A 22,271-nucleotide genomic window follows, 5' to 3' on the forward strand; every position below is an offset into this window, starting at 1 on the left:
CACAATTTTGTTTTAGTTATTATAAAGGGAAGTTAAACTAAGGTGACAACATTTTCTCTTTTACATTTAGACAGTTTCACTTTCACATTCCTTGCTATATTTAACTATTTCAAAAAACAAAGAATCAACAAGAATCTACAGATGTAAGAAAGAAAAGTCACAGCCAAATAACCTTTTTTTTATTGGCCGTTTAGTAGAAAGATCTTCAGAATTTCATGCATCTAGCCGGTAAACCTGTCTGATGATTGACGGCGACGATCTCAGAGACATTGTTGCACCGAAGAACATCTTGACCAAGCTTAGCTCCTGCAGCTTTAAGACCTTTAAGAGAAACCGGCATGTTGAAGAGATTGAGTGATGGAAGCTTAGAAAGCGGAGGGAGTTTCTGGTTCGGTAAGAAGTTTCTGAAATCATCCATAAGCAATGGAACTTCGAAGTCGGTTTTGTTGTGTTTTACGACGTTGTCTTTAGCTGCGATGTGAGCTCCTGGTTCCATGTGGTTGGTTGAGAAGCTTGATTGGTTAGGGAAGTTTGGGTAGAGACTAACGTATCCTCTTAGGTACATCATGTCGATTAAGAATTTCTTCCAAGAAGCTTGCCAACCGTTGGTTCTCGATTTCGGAATCTGAACTGGATTAGCTTTGGCGTTCTCCGTGAATCTCATGTTCATGTAGACATAGAACTCTCTCCATTGCTTTGGGAAGAAAACGGCTCCCCAGCTGCATGGTAGTTGATGAAGGTAAGGTGTGTGTGGATGGATTTGTTTGAAGAAATCTGTTGGATTCCATTTGGGTCTCTCTTTAACGACTTCGACGATTTTGGGCGTGTAAAGAGAGATCGAGGAGAGTTCAGGGAAGGAGACTTGAGGGTCGTAGTGGTAAGCAAGTAGAGCGTATTTGATCCAGAGGAAATAATAAGGAGAGACTTCAATGTCGTCTTCAAGCAAGAGACCAAAGTCATCATCAGAAGCTGGATACCAACTCTCGCTCACAGCTCGGATTAAGCCTCCTTGGATGATTCTTCTTCTTAGGGTTTTTGGTCCGTGAGGCCAATCAAATGTGCTCACTACATTGATCGTCTCTTCATCCACTTTGCTATCCATGTTGAAGCTGAGTGATATTTCGTCGCCAAGGTAGTATGCATTGCTCAAAGACCTAAGCAATCTTAATAAAGATTGAGCTCGGTTTTGGGTGATGATGTTCACTGATACTCTCATCTTATTCCAGTCTGCAATCAAAACATTTATGTAAGTTCGGGTAAATCAAAACCGCAAAAGCCAAATAAAAGACAAAAAAGCAAAAAGTTGATACTTACTTGGCAATGCTGTTGATCTTAGATCAGCCATCCATAGAACCTTGGAGATAGAAGCTCTCGGGAGAAGAACCAGTGCAGTGCCATTAGAATTTGTCTCGGTAGCCATTTTCAAAGCTTTCTTGACATTAGGATCAGCATCAGCTACCGTAATCACGACACTTGGATTATGAATCTTAATAAGCCCTTTCATGCTCGAATACACAGCTTGAAATACAGGCACCTCTGAGTTCGACACACCCAAGATAGCTCCAACTTCCAAATCAAAAATCTTGAATCTCCTCTCCTTACAAACAACCTTAGGCCATTTCAAGGCCGAGGCCGCATCCTCACAAGGACAGAACTTCCCACCCGAAACCGCGATATAAGCCTTTTTACCAACAGTACCTCTGAACTTCTCAAGCAAAGGACCAAGTGCTTTAACTTCATCAATGGAATGCGCGTAAAACAAAGCATCGATCTTCTGAGGATACATTGCAGCCCACTGAGTTACATAACCCGTAGAAAGCGCTTTCCACCATTGATTATCTCTCACTTCAACAACGTTTTTGAAAATCACAGTAGTCTCAGACACATAAGCTAGCCTGTGTTCACTATCTCCCCATGTCTCCTTATCATTTGGATCAACAGGAAGAACAAAAGAACCTGCATTTCTGTATTTCTGAAGCTGATAACTGCAAAAACACACCAAAAATTCAATTATTGTCACTTCATAACATCAAAAAGTTTCCTTTTTAAAACTTTTATCAGAGAATTGAATCTAATTTTTTTTTATAATCATGGAACAAAACAGAACACGTGATTCAATTACTCATGAAGTTCATCATCTTCTAGACGTTACTTAACAATGATTTTAGATTATTATTATTATTATTATTATAAACAATTCCTTATTGTACACTCAAAGATTCAATTTCCCAAGAATAATCTCAGAATTACGAAACTAACCTCAGGTGAAGATCTTCGCCGGTAGAGAATGTGAATGGTTTTTCGATGAATAAAGCTTTCACGAGCTCCGCCGATAAGAACCACGAGCTTGATAAGAAATCAACCTGAAGAATCCGATCTAAAGTGATGTCATAAGCCGGATCAGGCAAATAAAGCCCAGCTTCCTTTGATCTAAACTTCCTATAGCTTGGAAACGTGAAATCCTTTTGCCGGAAAGGTAAAATCCGTCCGATACTTCCCAAAACTGAGTTCTCGTACTTCTCAGTTCCGGCGACGTGTGAGAGCATCTGAAGCATTTTTTTCCCAGGAATCATATCATCGTCGAGAATATAAACAAGATCTGCTTCTGTTTGAAGCGCGATTTGGAATCTTCCATAGTATTTGAAGTCGTAGTTTGAGCTGATGAAGCTGATTCGAGAATCGTTGTAACTTCCGGCGATTCGCCGGAGAGATGCTTCGTTAGGACTTCCGAAGGCCAAAACCCAGACATGGTGAAACGGCAGCGTTTGGTGGAGAAGAGAATCAAGCTGAGCACAAAGTGTTTTCCTCTTGAAATGGTTTAGTATTACTGTTACTTTGGGCTTTTTAGGCCCATTTAAAGCCCATTTTGACTTCATCTTCATCAACTCTTCTAAACTCTCTGACCCAAGATTCTTCCTCTGGTACCCTAAAACGTCGTCGTATAACTCTCTCTTCATCTTGATCATTTGCTCGTCGTTTGATTTCTTCTGCGAGAAATCTATCTTCTCGTACTCGCAAACTTCCGCCGGTGAAACCATCGCCGGAAAATTCTCCGATTTGAGAAAAGAGGCAGAGTCTTGGTAATGGCTGACGACGTGAGGGGTAACAATGTAATTACGCATATTATGGGCCCATTTAGTGGCCCAAGTGAAGTCTGGCTTGGCCCTTAAGTCAATGGAAGGACTCATGTAGTAGAGAAGTCCGGTGGCGTAGACGGCAAATGCAAACTGAAGACACGTCAACGCCGTCACGAACTTGGCCGAGTTAAGTTTCCGGCTAGGTTTCGGTTTCCCGGCGGAATATTCTCCGAAAATGCTTTCTATATAATCGCCGCTTCTCACCGTCGGTGGCCGTATAAAACCCATTTTTTCAGAACCCAAAACCTTATTCTAATAAGAAGAAGATACAAAAGAGAAGTAAGAATGTAGAAGTTGGTGCTTTTTTTTTTCCTCTAGAAAGTGTTTAGAGCAATGTATATATATATATAGATGAAGAAGACATAAACATATATGTATATAAAGTGAGATTTGTGGGTGAAGAAGCATTACATAAGGAGGATATCACATGGGGTAAACGTTCATTAAGAATAAAGTAAAGTGTGAATAAAAAACAAGATTTGTTTCATTCATTGGTTGAATTGTATGAAAAAGGTTACGCGATACCGTTATATTGTATAACTTATTAATAAATTGTTTTATTATTCAAGAAACTATATATGATGATTATATATTAAAAAGGGGATAATTAGGACAATACTCAACGGGAAAAGCCGGGTTCATTGGCGTATAAAAGGGTTACCCTTGCATTTAACACTTCCATATGCTATGTTTGTTTGTTTTTATACAAAACTTCAATCATATTTCTAAGAACAAATATATATCTTTTTAAAGTTATATTTCAGTTTCATCAATATGAATTAGGGAGTAGAAAAGTTTAGCATTCACTAAACTTATATTTATTCAAAAGGCAAAAGCTTGACTAACATTAATGTTTTCGGTGTGGAAACAAAATAAGTTTTCATGTACTCTATTCATTTATAGTATTATTATATGAGAATTTTAAGATTTATGCAGCCTAATCGAGAAGGAGAACATAGAGTATAATACCTTTGAGTACATGATCGAGCCTATTGTGAGAGTCAAGCCTTTTCTTCTTCCACAATCGATCTACAAGATATATTATATTATAGTACAGATTAATTCTCCTCGAATATAATACAAAATTGACGTAAAATAGAGTCTAAGAACCCAAAGAAAGAAAGAAAGAAAGATTTGAGTAGAGAATGAGTTATTGAAAGTTTGGAGTATAAACATTTTATAACAAATGTCTAGGACAAGCGACGGTTTGACTTTGCAAATTGCATGTAGATACGTAGTTGAACTTTGCAGCAATTTGCCACCTTTTGCTTATATTATAGCTTCTTTGTTATCTCAATATTCTAGTTTTTAATGGATTTTAGCCGAACATTTTACCTGAAATTTTCCATTTTGGACCGATAGATGTAAATTAAATAATAACAAGAAAAGAAAAGGTTGAAAAAGGTAGGTAATAATTTTCTTAAACCCGTGGAGTTTTTAAGATGTCCATATTTTTTTGATTGAGAGCCTTGTCATTTTTTTTTTAATTAAATGAATATAATTTTTCTTCCATGTGCAGTTGAATTTAGATCTGGTAACCCGAAATAGTTTTCTCCAATATATCTTTTGTTGAAAAAAAAAACATATTGTTTGTTGAACTAACTGTACTTAAAATAAAGAAAACTTATATATATAGTTTAAATTTATAGCTTTGCATTCTCAAATTTTCAAACCAGCTAAATTCAATCAAAACAAAATAAACATCGAGATTTTTTTTTATATGTTTGGATATATATCATGGAGATATTTAGACATACTCTTTCTCTGTATAAAGACATATATTTTGGTGTTGGTGCTCTGACCCATTAATATAGCATCAAGTGAGCGCTCAGTTTTCTTTGATGCCGCATATCTCATTAGTGGTGGTTTCACTTAAGATTATTCGTTTGTCTCATAGCGAATGATGATCAGATTTTGAAAATAAAGTAACAAATGACATTATATCCTTTCAACATATTCAAGAAAAGATTTCAAAACAATCACAAATTTTGAATTTTGGCTTTGTGATATTTTATACCCTTGATTATAAAGTGAACATATTTTCGTTATGTTTTTCTTTGGATTGTATAAAAATATTTTTAGTCGCTAATACATGATTATTATTATGATAGTTTTACTTTTATTACTACTAAGTAGTTACTTAGATTAGGAGTTATGAGGTCGGTCACACACACATGTGCGACTCTAATTAAGAATATAATTATATCCTTCATGGCTTCATCATCCAATTGAAAATACGGTGAACATGATTGCTACCTTTTTCATTGACGTCGATTGCTTCTTTAGACTCATTTCAGGTACATTTATATAAACAAATCATCAATATACGTGAACGATTATACACAAATAAATATTCAATATGAATTCATGTGATTTTTATAGTTTCCAATAATGTATTTAATTACAAGAAATTTTTTCATAAATGTTACTGATCAAGAACACAAAACCATTTGTAACCTATAAAAAAAAAAGAGAACCCACCGGCCATATTACAATTACTTAGTTGTACGGTTTACTTATTTTATGTTTGGTGTGGAAAGGATAATTCTGGGTAACTAATAAGTTTGGAGACAAACTAGACATAAAAGTGAATTCTAACGAAATTTGATTTATGATGACCGGCCTCTCCAAAAATAGAAGATGTTGTAGTGATGTATATTATTCCGAAGGAGTTGTAATTTGACTTATCATAAACCAACTCTTTTTTCACGACCAAGCAGCTTCGTTGTTTCATTGTACCTAATATATATGGACCGACATATGAACACAAATGTATAGTGCAATTTACTTATTAGAACTTCACCAAACTTAGCTTTTAGTATTTGTCAACTTCGTAGTGTCAAGTACACCACTTTCTAATGCGTATACGCGTATACGTATATATATGTCTGATTCAAAGACGATGTACAAGTGGTGATCAAATTCGCTATTATTAAATTATATAATTTACGTGCTGCCACCAAAAAAGTTTACGTTTCTCTGAGAGGTTTGATTCATGTCACATTTTGATTTTGACTTATGATATATTTTCACATGTTCAATTGAAAAAGGAACAACTTCATACATATATATGCATGTGAATTTATATATATACCAATTGAGCTAATTAAGAAGATTCATATTTAATTTAACCAACGGCGTTTATTTGACATGAATGTAATATTAATCCATATATAATTTATGTCAATGAATAATAAGTTTTAACTTCTCAAGAAAATAGTTAATTTTTTGTCATTATTTAGAACTACAAAGAATCTCTAAAAAAGGAAAGACTTATAAAAAGAAAGTAATAGTGTTGGCAGAGAAAAGCAACCGAAGCAAGTTGATGCATCAATGCATCATGCATAGGAAGAAAAATAGAGTTCTTAATAATCAACCATTTGTGAAATCTAGAGTCTAAATAGTAAGCATGAGCGGAATTAGTTCATTACACATATGAATGAAAATTATGAAGTAGAATTAAATGGAATCATAATCATAGAAAAAAAATTATATTTCTTCTTAAACATAGTAACAAAAACACCTTTAGATTCCACCCTATTTGATTTCTCTAACTATATATATATATAAATTTTCCATATAAGAATTTCATTTGTGTTTGAATTTTCAAATAGTTTCGATTGAAAAATATTAGAAATAATCAGTGTTCTAAAAAGCGGTCTAGGCGGTCGCCTAGGCCCCGACTAGGCGCTAGGCTCTCATCCGACGCCTAGATAACCGCCTTGACCGCCTAAAATTACATAGATCTTGTTTAATGTATTTTTTCAATTTCAATTAGAGTTTTATTTATATATATAGTTATAAATATTCATATATTGTTTAATATAAATATAAATAAATATTTTATCTAATTTTTATTTATAATGTCATAATTTTTAGTTTTATATAGATATTTTATATAACTTTTATATATAATATCATATTGATAATGTTTTATGTTATAAACGTCTAAACCGCCTAAAAAATCGTCTAGGCCCCGATTAGGCGTTCTAGGCGCTAGGCACTGGGTCACCGCCCGCTTAGCGCCTAGCGCTTTCTTGAACACTGGAAATAATTAATGTAAAACATCTGTTTTATTGATAGAGAGAATGACAGACGTCTGGATCACCAAAGAGAACTAAGAAAATGATAGTCCCATATGCACTAAACTAGAAGGAAAAATGATTCGGAGGTTATCGACACCTCACTAAGATTCAAGGAGTCTAGGTCTAGCTCCGGGACCTATCTTTATTCATCGAGCTTTTACAACGCCTAGATCGAACCAAGTGCTATAAGATTGTTACGGCCGATGCCTTGTTGCAACATATTTCATACCAGGAGGCATATATGAGCTCATGATACATGCAACATCTCAACGAGCTAGAAATTCCTAGTTATAGGTATCAAGTCGAGACTGAAAACAAAAAAAAAAGAAAAAAAAAAAGCCAAACACGAACCATACAAGATATTGGATTATACAAACTAAAGAAGTCATGATATACACCAGTATACATATTTTTGGTGTTGCTACATATATTTTGCAGATAAGTGCAAGATACAGTATCATATTCTATTGTGTGCTTCTTAGAATGTCACCATCTAAAGAGTCAAATCTGATCTAATGACCTGATCATCCAATTGGTCTAAAGTAAGACTATAGATATCAAACTCACTTGATCAATGATCTACCAGATTTTTTTTTCTTGCATTCATTGCTATTGACTTATATGTCTAGAATTAAGTTTCCTATGTAAGAGTCCATCAAATTAGGCTAGTTTCAATACAGTCGTTGATTTTTCTTTTTAGCTGAATATGTTTGTCCTTGGTCATATCATGGTCCTCTTTGGAACATATATAAAACTTACCATTTCGACCAATAATCATATTAAAAATGAGATAGCTAGTCCTATGCGGCCATTCACTAGTCGAGCGGGATTTGGTGAGAAAATAGTTTTTAAAATTCGACTGACAGAAAATTCTTTTTTATTCATAACATAAAATTCTTCAAATGATTTTTCTAATAGAAAATGCTGATAAATAACTATTTGACTTTACAAATAAATATAAATACTCTGACTTTATTGAGAGAATTTGGAGGTAGATCTTGAGATCCAAGAACACAGGCTACAGCACGTGAGGCAAGTCGCGATTTATATATATAGTCTCTTCAGTTTTAAATTACCAAACAAAATTTACATTATGCACTGAAAAGAATATAAACAAATATCTACTTAATATACGATTGTGTTGCGGGAATATAAGAAAGTAATTTAGGACGTTTCTATAAAGTATAAACAAGAAAAAATTAGGACGTTTGTGAATTTGTTACGATGATTTTTTTTGTTAACTTTCCTTTTGTTTCTCATGGTCGATTGATGATAGATGAGTCATTATGAGTCAATTTCTATTAAATACTATGTTTACTACTATTCGGTGTTTAAATTGGATTAAATTTATGTAATCTTGGTCATTTAATACACAATCAATAAAACCAGCGTTCTTTTTTGCTATCAAGTACTACATAATTCAAAGTTCCAAACTATACATGTTGTAGTTGCATTACAAGCCCAATAGTTGGGAGTATTAAGGCCCATATTTAAATTTGGATTTCACTTACATTAAGCCCACTAGCTGCCTTTCGCTGAATTTACGCCGGTTTTTAGCGTTTTTTTTTTATTTTACAAAAAACCGTCAATTCAACCATTTGATGCTGACTAAAATGTGTTTAGTAGTTAGAGTTTTTGTGAGTTGGAAACTAGTAATGAATGAATGAAAATGAAAGTTAGAAAAAGCAAAATAATTTTAGCTGAACAAACTACATGCGAAATATTTGTTGATGTTGTTTATCATCATATTTTCTACAGTAACACAAGAAGAATAGTTTGGAATTTTTAGGGAGCAAAAGTATATATAGATTTGTAATATTTATAAGAGAACATTTTCTCCAAAATCCCAAACTCACAAGCCTATACCCACCAAAGACCAAACACATTAAGAGAGAAAAAAACAACAAAATCATAAGTGTAATGAAGGAAAGCAAAAACGAAGCTGCTCTTGCTAAAAATGCCAATATATATATTACGTATATAATAAGCACCATTCCACAATTGCCCCTTTTTTTTTTTTTTGTTTCAACCCCACCAGAAGCTATTAATACTACTTATACCCCCAAAACTGAGAAATTAAGCTTAAACTACCCCTCCCAATTGAAAAAACAAATCGTACTAAGAGAGAAATCACAAAAAGACGAGGGAAAATTGAAAATATCCATACGTCAAATCCCCATTATGCCCTTCCAGTTTCCACCAATCACCTAGGCCTTGGCCTCGCCGGAAAACTTAGAGCTTGCCGGAGTTTCCTCTGTGCCGACGGACTCGAAGTAGAACTAGCAATAGGCATTCCGAAAGTCATGGTCTGTGAGAGATTCACCATATCCACCATTGATTGCGTCTGGTAAGAAGTCGTGGTTGAATCGCTCATGTCGCCTCTCGTCGTTGCTCGCTGCCACGAGTGCGAGCTCAGACCGGCGAGCACGTAAGCCCTACCCGAAGCCTCGTATACTTGACGGCTCGCCATTCTCTCTTGCGTCTCCTTCAGCTCTGCACAAAGTGTTACACACAATGGATCTCCCGCTCGACCCGACACAGACTCCGTCAGTACCCCACGGCAAGTCTCCAGAACCGACACAGCTTCCATCAAATCACCGCGTTCGGCTAAAACCCTAGCTTCGGAGATTGCTTCTGCCGCACGTAATCTGATTCTCTGTCTGTCAACTTCAACTGACACTACAGGTCTTCGTTCTGTCATCACTATTGGCCTGAGAATCTTTACTTCGCCGGAATTATTCAAATTAACTGTCTCTTTCGTCACCGGGTCTTTGTAAACGCAACGAACCTTGAGTAACGACATAAGATCTGAAACTCCATCGACAATGGGGATATCGAGATTCACCAAGAAATTCCTCTCTTCCTCTGCATAGAGATCACCGACTGCGATAGATCCGGTTCTCGAATTCGGACCGTTATCAAACCGGTAGCTTCCAGCTTTAACGGATCCAATACTCAACAGATGATGAATGCAATCGATCTTAACGCATAGCTCTTGAACCACAACGCTAAGAAGACCTCCAATGCACTGCGCGAATGCATCTTGTATAACCGTTTCAGACTCTATGAAAGAAAATGTACCTCCGGAGTTTTCAGCAATGGAATGCATCAAGGAAGCATCGTGGTCCGCACCAAACCCAAATGCATGAACTGGGATCCGGTTTCCGTTGATCTCTTTAGGAAGAAGGGCTTTGTAATCAGTCCCTCTGGTACCGTTGGGGCTAGTCATGGTATATGTATCTTGACCATCGGATAAGAGCACGATGCTAGATACCGGGTTCTTGAATCTACGGTCGATCAAAACTCTTGCGCCTTTCTTCAATCCCTCTGCAATATTAGTCCCTCCGTTGGAGACCAACGAATTAACCGCCTGAAGCGCCTCTTGTTTACCAGTCTCGGTCATGAGACGGAGAGGGAAGTTACGGCGTGCTGTGGAGGAGAATGATATAACTGAGAGACGGTCAAATGGGCCGAGATTCTGAATCACAAAACCCATTGCTCGTTTCAGCAACGCCAGTTTTGTTCCCGCCATGCTTCCACTCACATCAAGAACTGTGACTAGATCGACAGGAGCCCGAGAAGACGACGATGGATTTGAAGAGGACCTAGAAGCAGCAGGAGCTTTTAGATTGATCAGTACAGCAAAATCCTTAAACGAAACCGATCTCACTACTTCCGAAATCTCTGGGTATGTTTTAACTTCCAATGTCCCAGTAACACCAGGTTTAGATTTATCCAAACCAGATTCAGCAGAACGGTCTTGATGTTCCAGAGCCTCATCATCATTAAAAACCGCAGGCTCGGTGTTAAAGATCGAGGAGACCCTTAGACAGTCAGGCCGTGAAGTATATTGAATAGGGGACGACCTCCGTGGAGGTATTGACATCCAGGCATCATCCCTTGGTCGAGCTATCGGTTTGACACCAGATTTAGCCTTAGCATTCGGGCTCTGAAGAGGGATCTCGTTCCATTTCGCGCGACAAACAGGACAAATCTGGTTTCCGTGTTTAACATTCGTAGTGATGCACTGGAAATGAAACGAATGAGAGCATTCCGCTGTGAAGATGGCGTGGCCTTGACCAGCTTTCATCGCCGTCAAACATATCGCACAAGTTTTCTGCAAAATTCACAAAGCAGAATACAACAATGAGCTTTCAGATTCTAGTTAAAGGTTCTTAGTTTGAAGGAAACTAAAACTTTAGAAGAAGAGAATGGTATCCACGTAATACAGAGTCACACAGGTCATTGTAGTAATTACAAGAATCCAAAGAAACCTGACATAAGTGAGTTTGTGTCATAGTCTCTGACACATTTGTTTCTGTTACTATGAGCCTCTATTATTGAATGATGCATAAAAAGAAGAGCAAACATTAAAAAAAGATGGAATCTTCCTATTTTCATAACCTGGAAAAGATAAAGAAAAAAAAGTCTCAGAGACTGAGTTTAAGGTTTAACCATTAGGTGTAGTAGTTTGATCATTCAACAATTCTGGGACAAAAAAAAAGATGGTTTATTTGTTAGAATTTGGATCTTGGAATCTATCAAGTCAAACAATTAAAAGAACAATGGAATAATGGATAAAAGAGAGGGAAAGACAAAGGACACAACTTTATAAAGTTAAAGGACTGATATAACCAGACCAGTAATCAAAAGCTTTTTTAAGCAAATTCAACGCCAGAAAGATCAAACTTGCAAAAAAAAAACAACAACAACAATGCAAAGCAAAGTTAAAGAAAGTGTGAAACTTTAAAAGCTAAACCAAATGCTTATGTATAGAGTTCTGTAATTTCATGGTTAAAAACTAACAATTATCTTGCTTAGGATTTAAAACTGCAATTTTAGTTTAACTAGATGTATACTAGTACTGTATACACGAACAGAAAAGTTTACTAGATTAAGGAGAATATCTAATTAACAGTAGAGATTATTTAGAACACTAAGAAGGGTATCTTTCAACAATAATTAGAAAGTTGAATGCAAAAAAAAGCAACAAAAAAAAGATTGGTCCTTGAAGTGCACTTGACTATTGTCAAAAAACTTTATCCCCACAGTGGCTCCATTTGGGAGAGTTGATAATTACATGACAACAAAATTTTCATCTTTCTTCAACACTACCAAGAAAAATTATACTCAAAAACAAAACAAAAAAAAAAGAAGAAAGAAACAAAAGGCACTATAAACCAGGGAAAGAGACAGAACAAATAGAAAGCCAATCTCAAGCCAGCTATAATGTCAAATTCTTGATGAAGATATCATGATTCGAATCATAAGATAAAGTTAGTTTTGGAGCAGAGACGTTTACTAAGTACTACTAATCTCACTAATCATTCTACATATTCATCTACTAATCCCCATTTAGCCCTCTTAAAACATTATTTTTCTTTCACCAATAGTTTTCAAAAAGGTCAATACTTTCAAAGCTTGTAGGTCTCTAAAACAACAAACCTATTGACAGGTTATAAGTTGATGACAGACACAAAACATATGAGGGTCATAGTAGTTGAAAATAAACACATCTAATAATATGAAACATCAGCTAATAAAATCAGTTGATGTGCGTGAAGATCCAAACACTTTTTAGGAAAAGGAAATTAGTTAATTAAACAAATAATAAAGTAAGTTTAGATACAATAACAGCTAGTAAACAAGTAAATTAACATTAGTTTTAGAGTTCCAAGAAAGATTAGCCCTTGGATTTGCTGCTTAACCAAATCATAAATTTGGACCACACAAAGATCCGGTGATCCAACGGTGACCCATAATCGAAAAACTCAAACTTTACCATTTTTTTAAGTAAAAAACACAAAATTTCGCAGAGAAAATATCAAAAAAAAAAAGAAAGAAAAATTCAAAACACGAAATAAAAATCGAAACTTTATGTATTGTGACGAACCCACAATTCTTAAAAACGTAAAGGACGAACCTTTGATGAAGATTTGCTCATGGAACGAGGTAATCGGAGACCAGAGGAGGAAGGAACCGGCGTCGTTGGTCTTTGAACAATAACCGGAGAAAGCGAAACGGTGTCGTCGGATCTTCTTGAAGGAGAAGAAGAATCTTCAAGCGTTTTGGGAACGTAGAGACATAAATTGAGACCTAAAGCCACCTTTGCTTTTCGCCATTTGCTTCCCATATCTTATAATAGCAAAATCAATGATGAAATTTTATAACTTTTTGTTGTGTGGAAAGAATCTCGAGCTTCTTATCTTCTTCTGTAGATTTGTTTGAGCTAAGAAGATATATTGGGTTAATGAATGAGCTGCAAATTGCAAAGTTTCTCTTCGCAGAGAAGAGAGAAGAGAGAAGAGGAGAGAGAGTCGGTGGTGAAGTTTTTGACCTTTTTTTTTAGGATGATGGATGAGTGAAGGGTAATTTGGTCAATATTTTTAATCATGAAAACTTGGGATTTATACCAAAGTTAAATTTGACCTTTGATTTTCTTGATTTTTTGAGTTTCCTTATTTTATTGGTCAGATACGACTTTTACTTTCTTCATTATTTTTGTTTCCTAAATTAATAGTTTAATACTAATTACATCTCAATTTGGTTTTGATTTTGATACGCCGCTTTACTTTATACTAGTAATATAGATACGACACCGTTTGGTAATAAATGATTTTACGGTCTTGACATAACTATAGTTTCCAAAATATGACATCATATTTTGACAGTTTATTACAGTATCTTTATTGCCAAAATCTAGTAGTAGATGATTTTGATTCGCTAAAAATATTTGTTTAAAATATAATGCGCAGTTATGAATTTCGGTTAGAGATTTTTTTTTTTTTGCCATCCTAAGAAAAATGATTTCTACGCAAAAATCTCATTCAATGGGCATATAATTTTTTTTTCCCTTATAGTATTAGAAAGTTGCCTAATATTATAAATGCTTAGCGTTTGATTAGGTCTCATATACCAAAAAAAGGATAGAAACTTACCGTGATTCCGTGAAACTTGTAAGATTTAAGCCATGGCCGTTGAAGTAGTTGGAAATTAATCAATGCATGCCTTGTGCATACAATCTACTCTAAATTAATGATGTTGTTGAATTTACAAAAATTAGCTACCTTGCCTTATTTACTTTTTATAGCAACTAAACTATTTACCTATTTAATGTCTCAAGTATTTTGGGCAATTGATATTTACTATATTAAATACTAGTATAATTCATATCTTGCATTATACAATCTACATGACCTTCACTTGCAAAACTTTTCCAAATTAGTTTAAGCTGCTATGGCAAAATAGGGAATGTTCTTGATCATATCATAAACTGATAAACATAACAACATGAATGAAATTAGATATTTTATGATCAAATATACATATTGTATTGGATTCTCTTCTTCCCGCAAGCAAGAACTCTTTCGATGGAATTTAATAGACAGAGTCATAGATTGATTGATGGTTCAACAACTTTTACCTAAAGAGTATAACCACTACTCTAGAGAAACAAAATTACTTACATGTGTATAAAACAAGAATCCAAATCCTAAGTTTAGACCTGAATAAATTATCCAAATAAATTTTGGAAGTTATAGTAGATTCTAGGATAGCTTTTATTTTCTTTGTTATTTAATTAAATAAGTATTTCTGTCGAATTAAACAAAACAAAGAGTCTTTCTGCCAATGCACCATTATATATATGAGCGCAAGAAGGCTTCTCTCTACATTCGTGACATTAGTTTGGTATTCTTTGAAAGTTAACAAATGATGTAATAAGTTCTTACATTCATATATAAGTCATTGTTTTGAAATAAGGTTAAAGTATTTCAACGATGGGCGGTTGAGAAACTATTTAAGCTATGTGCATGTGTATGTGTGAAGGTATGGGTATAAATTTATGGAAGTGTAGTAACTCTTTTATACAATAGAGGAAATTGACAAGGAAATGCATTAAGTTTGGTTGAAAAAGAGAAGAAAAAGCGAAGAGGAATGAGTTGAGGATAGGAAAATAAAGGAGGGGACAAAGATAAAGCAAAAACCTTCATAGCCATTAATTAGAACCCATTCATTAGGTGGAGAATATTGAAATTGTAATTACAGGGTGTCAACCATCATAGGAAAAGAAAAAAACAATATTCAGAGGAAACAAAAATCTCATGGAGAAAACCATGTCCAAAACAAAATATCTTAATAATTAATGAGATTTTGAGAATTCTCTTTTTGTAAATTAAATTGTCAAATTCTATCATCATCTTCTTCTTTTATTTTTGCAAAAATGATGGATGGCAAAATATAAATAAACTCGTTCGATTCTCGCATGTTTTCATTCATTTTTATTTATAAAAATAATGGATGAAAAAATATAAATAAATTGGTTTAATTATCGCATGTTTTCCATAAAACATAGATTTTGTCCGCATCTTTAAAATTATTACTCCCTCCGTCCCAAAAAGATAAATTTTTTAGAAATTTAAAGAGTATAATGTATAATGACAATTTTAACCTTTTAATCTTTTAATATATTTTAAAAAGTATATTATTTATTGTTGTTTAATAATGGTAAAATAGGTAAACTGTTTTAAATTTGATATTGGAAACACAAAACTTCTATTTTTGTGGAACAAAATTTTTTTTCTAAAAAATTCATCTTTGTGGAAAGAAGAGAGTATATTATTGTTATCATTTTATTCATTTAAATCATACATTGAAAATTATTAACTCACAAAAAACAAATATCTAAAAGCCATTCATGTTTCGGTTGAAGTGCAGATTTATATCAGATATGTTTTTGGTTATAACTTATAACCATGAATATTTTATATCAAGATATTAGTTGGTGAAACCTAGGATTACGATGTGTTTTTTCGATTTTTTTTTTCTTCTCTCAAATCAGTGAACAAATACTACAGATAAGATAACCAAATGAAAACGTATGATTTATAAACAGTATACATATGTCGGCTAATATGTTTTAAACAACAAAATTGGAAGTCTTAATTTTACCAAAAAAAAATTGGAAGTCTTAACTTTTATTTGGCATTGTTATATATGTGTATGTAACAGTGTATAAAACTAATAAACATTGGAGATTGATATCAAAAGTCAATCTCCCATAGTAAAAAGGCCCCTAAAAAACGGTCTCATTTATTTGCATCCACGGTATCATGTGACCCTTCTCATAATATTTCTTTTTTTCTTCCTATAAATTTCATGCCCAACACATACACATATATTATAGATAGTATTTGATATATATATATATATATATATATATATATATATATATATATCTGTATATTATTGATTTTGAGATAATCGAGACAGCGATGAAGAAAGTGAAATGTCAAATGAAAAACGTTAATTGTTTTTCTTATAGTTTTAAAAAAGAAATTGGTTTGGATAAAATGTCAAAGCTGAAAGTTTCTCATTGGTTTGCGCTGAATCTTCCATTGTTCTCTGACTTAAATCGCCGCCGTTTTGTTTGAACTTAAAACATTTCATTACCTTTTCGCTTCCTAACTATTCTTTATCAACAGAAGATACGTGCTGCGCCATTAATTATTCTTTGTTTGTTAATCGAAATTATTTCTTTGTTTTCTTTGATAAAGAAAATTATTTGTTTGTTATTTTTTCTTTCTGTGAAAACCCAACAGAAACGATGGGCTAGTAACGTTAGTCTAGTGGTGAAGGATTCCAAACTATGAATCAAGTTCTATCGTACGCTGGTCTAGTAACGATGGTTTAGTAACGTTAGCTCATATCTTCATCTGACATTTTACATGCCTTAATTAGTAGGATTTTCAGTGTTAATTAAATGTTATTAAGAAAAAGTCACTGTATAAATATGGCTTTATTCAAATGATTCTAGACATAATGTGAAGTCAAAGATAAACGATTTGGTCAACAAAGCAACCTAATATACTATTTTGGATAACGCAACATGAAATTCATTGTCAAGGATAGATTGGTTCATCTTTAGTTTAAAGTATTACTAAAGCTGAGTGAATCACGAGAGTATTTAAAATCTCAAAAATCACGAGAGTGAATATATCGTCAAACAGTTTTTTTTGTTGACATCGAAACATTCTTTATAAATTGTTTTTTTTTTTTTTTTGAAACTATAACTTTTGTGATACAGAAGATTAAGTTCATGAAAACTATAGAGTGTGTTAAATAATATTAAAACCTGGATCTATCTACAAATTAAAAAAATTATTTAATAAGAATTCGTAATTTCGTGCAGTACTAATTCATGCTGACGAGTGACAACATCTTAGATAAATAGATTTTTTTTTTAAATAATAAATAGTTCCTAGCTAACTCCATACGTAGATAATGTGAACAAAAGTATAAAAAAATTGAGAAATAGCAAGATGGGTTTTGCTTAGGAACTATGTGTCTCTGTATCTTTTAACAAAAGAAACAAAAAAATTAGTAAGTCAAGTACATTTTAATATAAAATGAAAAAGTATTTGAAAATATTACACATTGCGTTAGAAGGTTTGATTAATATATATCAATCTCATTACTCGGGATGATCATAAGATGTAAGATGGTTATGATCAAACATTTACATGTCAGTATTACAATCAAACATTCATAAAAATTAATACAAACTTTGATATTTTTATTTGAAAACACAACATTTTCACAAATAAACGAATAAAAATGAGTAGTAATACCCTAAATGGCTAAAAGATACTGAAACTCGAAGTCATAAGATATCTTCTCAACGACGGCCGAGGAGGAAGAAGAAGCTTTGGAATTTGGATTCTTAAAACAATCCACCATTGATTTTCTTAATGATCCAGAGGTTGGTAATTGGTTGCAAACCCATTTCACTAGAGGCCCTAACTGCTCTATCTCTCCAATACTTCCACCACCATCCACCCTCGGCACCACGAAATCGGCGGCGTGTTTCAGGAGAAGTTCTGGCAAGCCTATCCGTTTAGCCGCCGTAACCACCACCGAGGCTTGCAGATACTCCAGCTTCGATTTCTCTAGCTCCGTTGTCACTCCTTCTCCAGTGTATATCCTCACCTTCAATTTTTTTAGTTTTACAGATTTCAACCATTTGTACATCATGCCGTTATCATTTTACCATATAACATTAAGATTAAATTATGATAATCTTATTAATAATCTTAACAATGTATAGTGAATATGAACAATACCAGGTACACTAATAAATCACCAATTGAACTATTGAAGTATAAATATTCAACTATTGAGTGGTATGGATTAATTGCCCTATTAAAAGTGAATGAATATATAAACTTACCGCAGGAGAAGATCGAGTTCCGCAAGAGAGAGCAAATGTGATGTTAGGATCCGTTGCTTCTACGCCATATAGTTTACGGATAGTCATTTCTTCGTGTCGATCCTATATACGGTTATATTTGAATATATATCGGCTTAGTGAATTTGATCTTAGGATAAACATGAAGAGAATTAATATAGACTGAAATGATAGATATGTATATACCTGACTCATGGTAGAAGTTGCAGACTTCCTTAGGATACAATGCTCTATGGTATGAGCGCTTATGTTTTTGCCCCCAACATTCATTGTAGCCTATAGTTTATACTTTGTTATATCAAATTTGAATTAAATTTAATTAGTGTTTATATTAGAAGGATATATAGAAACAGAGAAACATACCTTATTGTAAACAAGAGATTGCAATTTCTCAGCAGTTTTTGGAACTCCATGTTGTAGATATCCCTGGTCATATGCGTTGAGTATATGGTAGTTAGTTTATAATTCATGAAAAAAATAATAAGAAATAGTAAAATTGTTTGTAGTCAGTGAAAATATCAAAGAAGTAGAGTGTATATATTACATGCATAACACAAGCATTGAACATGTTGATCCAAAACGCTAGCTTTTGTTGATGGCTCAACACTTTTAGATCCACGGTCTCAAGATTGTTCATCAATACCCTGCATTTTGTTCATAATGATATTTTGCAGATTCACCGATGTAAATAAACATTTTCTCAAAAAAATTCCCAAAACTTACCTGAGTTTCTGGATTAAAGAAACGGAGCTAGAGCTTGAAATGCACTTGGAATCCATAGAACTCGAAGTGAAGATAACAAGATTCTTGTAAGGACCAATGTCTCTAGCCAAAGATGCTTCTACATCAAATATTCCGTAAGGATCTTGTTGTCTTGATTCCTTAGAAGACATAAGATTCATGGATTTAGACAAGCTTGAGGTTGCATTGTCGACCCTAAAGCTTCTTGAGCTCAAAGAGAAATTAGTTGATCTCGAGATGGGTCCTGTTTTCTCTAGCTCCATGACTCTTGTGGTTCTAAGAAGACGAACGTAGATGAAATTGAGACACTTCATGATGCTCTCGGCGAGCTTGTTTGGGTGCCACTTCTGTATGTTTTGGCCATCTTCCATCAAGATTGTGCTTGATAGAGATTTTGGTGGAATGTCTAGTGATACATCAAGTGCTGCTACACGATCCTTATTAGGCTGAAACAAATCATAAGCATAAATCAAGATTGAATTGAACGAAGCAAACATATGTTTGATTAAACATATGAAAATCGGACCTTGTTAGGAGAGGAATATCTAGGTTCACGTAGAGGCGATGGTGATTTCATCGTCCTAATCTTTTTCATTTTCATATTCTCTTGCAACTTATTTTCATGTTGTACCAACCTATGATTTTCCTTCTCAACGATTCCAACTTTCTCGTTAGACTTGCGGAAGCTTTCTGTCGCGTAATCACCTTTTATAGCTTTGTTGATGAAATGTAATGTCTTTGTACCAAATGTTGCATTCTCTTGATGATGACTAGTAGTAGATTTGGTGTTGTTGTTTTCACTCTTCATTATGCCTTTGTTTACCATAGGGCTTGGAGGTGATAGCTTAGGGTATTTTGGTAATGTTGGAGCTTGATAAGGGGTTATGTTGTCATCATTGTAACTCTCACTAGTTTGCCATGCTCGTCTTGATGAATTCGTTGTTGCTTGTTTCAAAGTTTCGTCTTGTTCTTGCTTGAGATTTATCTGAAGATGACTTATTTGAACTTCTAGTCTTGAGATTTCTCCTTCTACTATCGATAGTTCCGTTATTAGTTCCTTCATCTGAGTTAAAATAAGGTAACTTATTTAAATATTTAATCGCTAATAAAATGTTACGAGTTTATTTCTTTTCACAACAAATGTATATATCTTTGTTTATGATTATGCGCCTTTGCCCGGTTAGGGGGTCTAACAATTTTGTTTGATTTTAGACAAATATTAATTAACAATTCTATTTTTTGGTTGACCTGAGACTTGGTTTAAAAGTGACGTTACCAGAAATATGTGTATGATGTTATTATCATCACATATATATTAAAGTTTTGCTGTTTTTTCACTCTATCCAAACTTGGGAACAGTAGACGTATATGTGTTACTAATAAAAACGTACCTTGGGAGGGAGAGAAGGAGGAAGAGTAATGGAAGAGGAAGAAGAAGGAAGTTGATGTTTTTGGACTTGTTCCAATATCTCACGTGTCTTTTCTTCTTGATCCAGCATCTCTCGTAACATCCATACCTAACAATTATTAATCAATGAACTTTTTTTTTTTCATTAACTACAAAAATATTAACCTCATAAAAAAGTGAAAAAAACTACAAATGTAGAATCAGAAATACCATAATCTGTCATTTTGGTTACTTCTTAATGATAATACCAAGCATGAGAGCTAATCGATCTTATGTATTTCTAAAACGAAAAAAAAAAACAATTACAAAGATAAAATTGAACTGAAAACTTATAATACCTTGATCTATGTATCGAATTAGATGCATATTTATATCAACATCCCTTGATGTTTGCCTAGACATAAACATACATATAGGTAAGCTAATTTTAATGGATTCCCATACCTCTTTCTCTATTTCTTCCTTTTTCTGCTGCCCATTTAGCTTTTTCGTCCTCTATACACATCAACAAATTTCCAAAAAATAAAAAACAGTAAGCATAGATTCTTCGTTTTTACTAATGAGAAAAATAGTTCAAAACATAGACATTCATACAACAATGGAATTATGCAAAAGCAACTGATCAGATTAATGTGACATTAATGCTACGATCAATTCAATTTTTTTTGTTAAAGTCGATCAATTCATTTTCATAAGACAAACACACGTACTGATTTTATATATGAAGGTTAATACAACTCTTTTACTCCGACGTGATGTCACCCTAATTAACTCGAAAACTTTGAGGTAACCACTAGATTTAAGATTCATATATAATTGGACTTGTATGCAAACAATTAGTTAATCTACATTTGAATGATACGAATTAACAAATCGTATGCAAATTAAACAATTTATATTACATATGAATTGATCAGAAGGAAGTACGTAATTCAAAAGAAAGTAAAACTCACAACACTATGAGGGACATTGAAGGGAGAGATAGAGCCAGGGAGAGTTGTGGTGGGCATGGCTAAGATGGAGCAGTAGTCGTCGGGACTAGACCAGCGAGACGAAGATGGAGCAGTGAGACAGAACCGGAGAGAATGGTTGAAATCAGGAGGAAGGTAATGGTAATGAAGGAGGTTAAGAGAAGAAGAATGAGACATATTGAAATATATTTGGCTTAGGCTTCAAGATGAAGAAGAGAGCGATCGTGAGAGGTTGTTTGGTGAAGGAAGACGAGAAGCAGTTTTCAAAGCTGATGCTGCTCTTAACCGTCATTGAGATAGAGAGTTGTGGGGGTACTATAATATTGGACCTTTTTTTTTTCTTAAAAACAATTTTCATTTTTACATATACTTTTTAATATCCAGTTTAATTATGATTATTATGGACCTTTGTTGGAACGTAAAGATTAGGTTTTTGGTGATGGATTAGTTATGGTTTTAATCCATTAAAGTACAAGTTGGATTATGATTTTAGCTCACTAATCATTCGTAATTTATTATGACCAATTAGGTTGAATTGTAACCTGTAAGGGCTTTTTTTATGGTACTTTATTTTTCATTTTCAATTTAATAGCTGAAGAAAAATTCTCTATATTTCCAACTTCAAATGAATGAATAAGAACATTATTCATATTTTTAAAAAAAAAATTCAAATTTGATTACTCC

At 33.8% G+C, this 22,271-nt stretch overlaps 3 protein-coding genes across 4 annotated transcripts; all 3 read right to left on the reverse strand.

Annotated features, from left to right (window-relative positions):
* Positions 1-10: 10 nt before the first annotated feature.
* LOC9300775 lies at positions 11-4,271 on the reverse strand. The gene is made up of 4 exons (XM_002866345.2): positions 4,107-4,271; positions 2,260-3,383; positions 1,315-1,985; positions 11-1,227 (listed from the first exon to the last, which is right to left on the reverse strand). Exons 1-4 carry the CDS (start codon positions 4,116-4,118, stop codon positions 206-208), a joined length of 2,829 nt encoding a protein of 942 aa, XP_002866391.2. The 5' UTR covers positions 4,119-4,271; the 3' UTR covers positions 11-205.
* A 4,897-nt stretch (positions 4,272-9,168) lies between these two features.
* LOC110230099 lies at positions 9,169-13,590 on the reverse strand. The gene is made up of 2 exons (XM_021032091.1): positions 13,146-13,590; positions 9,169-11,339 (listed from the first exon to the last, which is right to left on the reverse strand). Exons 1-2 carry the CDS (start codon positions 13,353-13,355, stop codon positions 9,426-9,428), a joined length of 2,124 nt encoding a protein of 707 aa, XP_020887750.1. The 5' UTR covers positions 13,356-13,590; the 3' UTR covers positions 9,169-9,425.
* A 4,082-nt stretch (positions 13,591-17,672) lies between these two features.
* Positions 17,673-21,903, reverse strand: LOC9302466. 2 transcript variants are annotated; one of them, XM_021016248.1, is made up of 10 exons: positions 21,570-21,903; positions 21,061-21,111; positions 20,600-20,725; positions 19,735-20,271; positions 19,191-19,654; positions 19,012-19,111; positions 18,831-18,893; positions 18,654-18,743; positions 18,450-18,551; positions 17,673-18,208 (listed from the first exon to the last, which is right to left on the reverse strand). In XM_021016248.1, the coding sequence occupies exons 1-10, from the start codon at positions 21,762-21,764 to the stop codon at positions 17,852-17,854; spliced, it is 2,085 nt and encodes a 694-aa protein (XP_020871907.1). In that variant the 5' UTR covers positions 21,765-21,903; the 3' UTR covers positions 17,673-17,851. The 2 variants fall into 2 exon arrangements, with proteins under 2 accessions (XP_020871907.1, XP_020871908.1); XM_021016249.1 differs by lacking the exons at positions 21,061-21,111; positions 21,570-21,903 and adding an exon at positions 20,827-20,917 and having other exon boundaries at positions 17,710-18,208.
* Between the last annotated feature and the right edge of the window lie 368 nt (positions 21,904-22,271).

The sequence above is a fragment of the Arabidopsis lyrata genome, assembly GCF_000004255.2.
Source record: "Arabidopsis lyrata subsp. lyrata unplaced genomic scaffold ARALYscaffold_8, whole genome shotgun sequence".
NCBI lineage: Eukaryota > Viridiplantae > Streptophyta > Magnoliopsida > Brassicales > Brassicaceae > Arabidopsis > Arabidopsis lyrata.

Bases quoted from the DNA above. Each gene is read 5' to 3' on its own strand.
- LOC110230099 (XM_021032091.1), bottom strand. From the start codon at position 13,355: ATGGGAAGCAAATGGCGAAAAGCAAAGGTGGCTTTAGGTCTCAATTTA. The intron at 11,340-13,145 runs GTTCGTCCTTTA...TGAATTTTGCAG, and splicing joins TGAGCAAATCTTCATCAAAG to AAAACTTGTGCGATATGTTT.
- LOC9302466 (XM_021016248.1), bottom strand. From the start codon at position 21,764: ATGTCTCATTCTTCTTCTCTTAACCTCCTTCATTACCATTACCTTCCT. The intron at 20,272-20,599 runs GTACGTTTTTAT...ATTTTAACTCAG, and splicing joins CTCCTTCTCTCCCTCCCAAG to ATGAAGGAACTAATAACGGA. The intron at 18,894-19,011 runs GTAATATATACA...GCATATGACCAG, and splicing joins TCAATGCTTGTGTTATGCAT to GGATATCTACAACATGGAGT.
- LOC9300775 (XM_002866345.2), bottom strand. The intron at 1,986-2,259 runs GTTAGTTTCGTA...GTGTTTTTGCAG, and splicing joins GGCGAAGATCTTCACCTGAG to TTATCAGCTTCAGAAATACA. The intron at 1,228-1,314 runs GTAAGTATCAAC...TTTTGATTGCAG, and splicing joins AAGATCAACAGCATTGCCAA to ACTGGAATAAGATGAGAGTA.